The 6,000-nt window shown below is 39.5% G+C and overlaps 1 protein-coding gene across 1 annotated transcript in view; it reads left to right on the top strand.

Moving 5' to 3' along the window:
• The window catches only part of myo3a (myosin IIIA), a 52,614-nt gene extending 46,614 nt beyond the window's left edge, over positions 1-6,000 (top strand). The window contains exons 35-38 of the mRNA XM_020935622.2: positions 552-643; positions 1,194-1,234; positions 4,875-5,096; positions 5,873-6,000. Of these exons, the coding sequence (XP_020791281.1) occupies positions 552-643; positions 1,194-1,234; positions 4,875-5,096; positions 5,873-5,987 (470 nt within the window). The 3' untranslated portion in view covers positions 5,988-6,000. The remainder of the gene's footprint in view (positions 1-551; positions 644-1,193; positions 1,235-4,874; positions 5,097-5,872) is intronic.

Here is a 6,000-nt window from a genome sequence, read left to right on the forward strand (position 1 = left end):
ACTGAATACGTAGTATGTGTGCTGTATGTATGTCATAATGTTAAAAAAAATCTCAAAATTGTAGTTTTAAAAATAGGCAAAATTGGAATAAAATGTGCAAAAAAGAAAAAAAAAACATTAAAAACTTGCTGTGTCCTCTTCCAGTCAATAGTAAAGTGATATCTCTGTTTAAGTGTATAGTCCATGCTCTTAACAACATTTGACAACATTAACAACAATGATATAAAGCTACCATTTATAATTAGACTGGCTGACCTTGTCTTGTTGTATTCTCACATACCACCATTAGATGCTTTTTACATTACTGCAGTCTGAAAGTTTAGATTAGAAAAGACCAGGTGAGGGGAGGGGGAACACGTTTCAGATCTGACAACTACTGGTAAAAAATAAATAAATAAACTAACGAATGGTAGCTTTAAGTAAGTATTGCCCCTCTTGTTACTGTACTGTAACACTGACAATACTCTAACAAAAGTAAGCCTTAGTTTTTCCTCACATATATAGTTGAATATACATTGGTGTGAGCACTGAGTGTTGTTGTCCTGTTTCAGCGGAGAAGAGGAGCTCAAGGACCCCCCGCAGGTCACAGCAGCCCAAGACCCTCAACTCTCCAGAGGACTCAACTTACTACAACCTCCTCCATGTGAGCCAGACAACATACTGATACAACTACTCTTTTCAACACACGCTTTTCCATACATCACATCCATATTTAGCAAATCATGGTTTAGCACTACTGTTTTTTTCCATATATTTTTATAATTGGCAACATAATAAAAAATAATCTGATTTGCAAAGTTTGTTTTGGTTTATAGTTTGGTTTTACAGCTTAATTTATGAATACCACTTTTTGTCACTATTAGTCGAAAATACAGTTTTTCTTTTTGTTACTACAGCTACAAATAATAATGGGACAACCTATACTACTAGTTTTACTTTGAATTCCACTCTTATCAATGTACACTCAAAAATGTATTTATTACATTTTTTTTTTTACAAAATATTATAGTTGTAACCATTTTTGAGGGAAGTAATTTTTGTAATTGGTGCATCAGCTACCACTAAACCTTAGAGCCATAGCTAAAGCAAATTTTGGCTTTGTCCAATAAAACAACAAAGAAGCACTCGCTCACAAATGACTTCTGATAGGGTAAAACTAATATAACAATAATGCATGTATTCTCTATTTCCAGCGTTCAGTCCATGACGATAAACGCAGATCGAGGAAAGGCGGGTGAGTGACCAGTTCCATTTCTTTAACACTCACCACGTTACCTCCAGCTTATGCTACCCTTCCCTTACCATTAACACCACCCTTATGCGGAGATAATGTAAGAGCATCCATACATATTAAACCCAGATCCCACACGGAGAGAGCAGATAGATGGAGCGATAGGGTTAGAGAGGGCCACGCTCCCCCCTACGTAACACACACGCACAGGTGGGGAGGGCTAAACATCAAGGGTAATCATTTGTTAGCAGATAAATAAAGGCAGTGGCAACGGCGATGGACAGGGCCTGTTTACATGCATCATTAAGGACGAGAAGGTCACCAGGACAGATAGCATCGCAGGCCCGTGCTGACAGCAGGAGGACGGGACAGAGTGGGAGAGAGTGGGAGGTAGAGGAGGAGCAGGTCTGAGTGTGGCGCTGATAAGAAGGAGGGAGGGCGTTTAAGAGAGAGCAAAAAGACATCTATAAAAGGTCTGGGGAAAAATATGTGTGTTGTTCTTATTATTATGTGAAGTGGAGGGGTACCTGTCGTCTCTACATAACTATGTGCTTGCATTCGCTATCAAATTGATGTAAGCGGGCTTTGTCTGGCAGCGCTCCCTGGGCTGTCTGCTTTTGTTTTAGACTGTTTTAGTTTCCTTACAGTTCTATACATGAAGATGAGCTTAAAGGTTCGATATTACACACAGTGGACAATTGTGAGCTCTAAACCATATCTGGAGTTGTATTTTTTTTTCATTCACAAGTGTTTGAGTAACTCTTTATTTTAGTCTGTCTACATCTCTAAAGCTCAAAATGCTCTGTTCCACGTTGTGATGTCATGTAGTGGTAGTTTTCAAGTTAACCTTTTACCTTTTAGGCTGACATCATTCAGCATTATAACATAAATCAGAAAACTGCGCAATATAAGCTCATTAACCCTCATCTGTCTAGTATGAAAACTCAACTAACTGTGGCATTATAATGGTCTGGTAAAATGTATTCAAATAATGCTCAGATTGGTTCTATGTAATTTTGTTATAGCAGCGGAAGTTATGTGATTGTTTGTTCAGGTTGTGTCAGGTAATTTGAAAATGTACTCTGTAAATTAGGGCCATACAGTGAGATTAAAGGGACAGTCTGGAATTTTAAACATAGGACCTCATTTCCTAGTTAGCCAGAGTATTGGAGACATATGGAGACACTTTTTAAAATATTCCATCCAGCCCTTGTATTTGCAGAGGTCGCTGGTGCTTGGCTAGTGCATGTCAATGGTCATCTATTATTACTCCAGACTGTTGATGTGAATGTTTGTGTTGATAGAGTTTGAAATAAAACTAACCTTGCATCACATGAATCATTGCATGTCGAGGGACTATTTTCTCAGTTGGTAGATAGATGCTAGTTGATATCAGTCTGCCACTGCCAAGCTTTCTATCAGGAAGTACAACTCACTGCCGCTCAGACATAAATCCTTCAAATGCAAGGTTTTGATTGATTGATTGAATTTATTTAGCGTCTTTCAAGATATCTAAAGCGCTTTACAGTTCATTATTCAGTCACTCCACACTCAGTGGTGGTAAGCTACTATTGTAGCCATAGCTGCCCTGGGGCAGACCGACAAAAGCGAGGCTGTCAATCTGCGCCATCAGCCCCTCCGACCACCACCATCACTTTCATACTAGGCAATGTGGGTGAAGCGTCTTGCCTAAGGACACGATGACAGTTTTTTACCACTGGCACCCCACTGTGGCACCTGGAATTCCTAGCAGTCTCCCATCCAAGTACTACCCAGACCCAGCCTGCTTAGCTTCTGAGATCTGACCGTGTCAGGCTTTGACAAGCTGGTGTGGCCACCAAATGCAAGGTTGGTTATACTTCTAAAATTATTCTACTGACACATTTACATCAAGAGTGTGACATTATAATTGTTTTCCCTTGGCTGCACTGTAGAGTGGGTAAAACTGTTTTTAGTGGCATGCTAACAATGGCCATTGACATGCGCTAGCCTAGCAGCAGTGACCTCTGCAAATACAAGGACTGGATGGAATATGTCTCCACACGTCTACAACACTGTGGCTAACTAGGAAATGAGGTCTTATGTCCAAAATTCCGGACTGTCCCTTTAATATCACATAGTCAATTATCATCTTGGGTCTTTCCTATCGAGAGGTTTACCTCCAATCCACTGTCATTGAAAGCATTATCAGATAATGAATATTGAAATATATTTGTTTCAGTTTTTAATCAGACAAAACAAAATTGAAGAAAAAAAATGTTATTGCCACATGTATTAGAAAGATCATATGAGTTGTCACTAAACTTGTGTCATCAAGTACATGAGTCTACTTACCATTTAGAGGAGAATGCTCCATAGCCAACGCTCTACTCACTAAAACACTATAGTTTATAGCCTGATCTAGTCCAGTGCTGCCCAGCCCACAGTGGAGCAGAGGTGGTTAGCAATAGCAGCCAGCCAAAGATGAGGGGAGCTCTCTTGTGACCATAAGCTGACCAACAGGGCACAGCCATGTCCCCAGGGGTCCCGGCTCCAACACAGAGAAGTGTGGTGTCAGTGTAACTAAGCTAAGATAATTACTGGAAGGAAACTCACTATCTGTTATCAGCATATGTTCAAATATGTGAGGCGTATTGATCTACATAGACTTTCTTTTCTTTTTTCCTCTGGCTCGGTTCATATTGAGGTCAAAACATAGGTCCAGCTACAGAACAGCCGCAGTGAGACTAGCCTTTGTGATGCTGATAGATGCTTTTACACAGTGTGGTGGGCAGAGAGATGCAGACTGGAGACTCAATAATTACACCCCTACTGCACTGTACAGATAAAATGCCCAGTGCCTATGGAAATACATTGATAGATTATATCCAGAATGAGACACATGTTTGGTCATGAAAAAGTCATTTAATTTCATTTTAAGGGGATATTTATACACTCATATGCCCAATGTTTTTAATCTACTAATGCCAGTTAACACCAGTCATTTGACCAAAAGCTTGTACAACATTGTGTATTGTAAAAGCAGCTATTGATGGGGGGAAACTCACATTTTATTGCATAGACTGTATATATAAATGGACATAGCTAACGTGCTAGCCACCACGTTCCAAATATGAATCATATGGAGGCAACTGCCAGGGACAGAAAATTGTATCTAGTCAGAGATGTTGTTGGGAGAGGGCTATGGGGAAACTGCCTGTGACTATCCAACACAGTTGTGAATCTGACATGGTTCAGTATCAGAGGGAGGGAAGACAAGGGACTAAGTAGGTGGAGCTAACAGTTCTGAAACATGTTCTTCACTTATAGTTCAAAATCGAGAACTGTCCCTAATGAACTAAACATATATTTTCTGCTTAATACCAACCCCTGACAAAAATATGTAATGCTTAAAGTAACACCAATGTTTTTTTTATATCAGATGTAACATATATACTAGAATGAGTTAATGGAGAGTAAACCAAGCCATACATTATTCTTTGACCAAAACTTTTTTTTTTTTTTTTACAAAAATGTTATTACAAAATTAAACAACCCAGTTTTATTTTATTTTCCATTCATCTTTATTTGATATGCATACACCTTTAGAGTACCAAAACTTAAATACCCTACTACAGTTGCTTTAACATTTTCTCTCTTACAGGCCTGGAAAGTTGCTAGACATTGATGACCAGTACTACCCTGGCCTGTCTCCCACCTCCACACCTGAGAGAGGCCAGTCTGCAGAGAGGTCAGAGTCTGGGAGCAGGAGTGTGTCTCCAGAGAAGAGAGGGTCTGGGAGCAGGAGCGTGTCTCCAGAGAAGAGAGGGCAGAGGGAGAGAGCTCAGACCGAACAGCTGCCTAAGAGACGCAACTCAGAAAACAGGTTTGTCACGAATTGTTCTAACAACATCTGATACTCAATATTGTAGTTTTTGTTAGACTGGACAGTACGATGTTAACGATAGAAACATGTTGTTTTTGCCGAGTTGAGTTCAATAGGTTATGTTCTACAATTTAATATAATAATTTCTGATGGAGGGCATATATGTAATAATATAATAATTTCTAATTTGTTTATTCTTAACAGCAAAGATGTTGGACTTTATGCCAGTTTTGTTTCATGTGGATTAGCCCAGTAATTACAGAGATACTAACCATAAACAAAATCAATAGATCTACAATTTGATAGTTAAACTGTAAACTCTATCATTCTGTCGGCTCAATTTTAAACTAATATAGAATTTTATGATGTTACTTGAACGCAACCTATTGAATATTGTTTTGCAGGTAAATATCCAATACAAATCAAACAGCATACAAAATGGTAGCTGAAATATGAGCGTTCACTGCTGAGGCCATGTTCCAATATAAAACCTGTGATCCAGGCAGTGTGTCTGTATACATGTGCCTGGTCAAACAGTTTAATAACGACTGTATGTACATGTATTTTCCCTCCAGAGCTGCAGGCCTTTCCTCCTGACAGCACACAACATGATAAATGACATGGTAATGATAAATGTGTCCTCAACATGAATCACTCCATGTTTTTCCCCTGTTCACACTTCCTCTATATCTCTCTTAGTTCTGATTTTTTTTTTTTTTCTGCTCGGTTCTGCCCTCTCTCTGAGCTCAAAGTCACGATTTGGCATTTGTGTGCAGGCGCTCTGTCCCGAGAATGGCCTCCACCGAAAGTCACAAAGAGGACAATCCATACGACTTCAGACACCTGCTAAGGAAGACTTCACAGAGGCAGAGGCTCATCAAGCAGTACTGACCACACCGGGGAA

The sequence above is a fragment of the Boleophthalmus pectinirostris genome, unplaced genomic scaffold (genome assembly GCF_026225935.1).
Source record: "Boleophthalmus pectinirostris isolate CB_2022bp ecotype Guang Dong unplaced genomic scaffold, ASM2622593v1 HiC_scaffold_15, whole genome shotgun sequence".
NCBI lineage: Eukaryota > Metazoa > Chordata > Actinopteri > Gobiiformes > Gobiidae > Boleophthalmus > Boleophthalmus pectinirostris.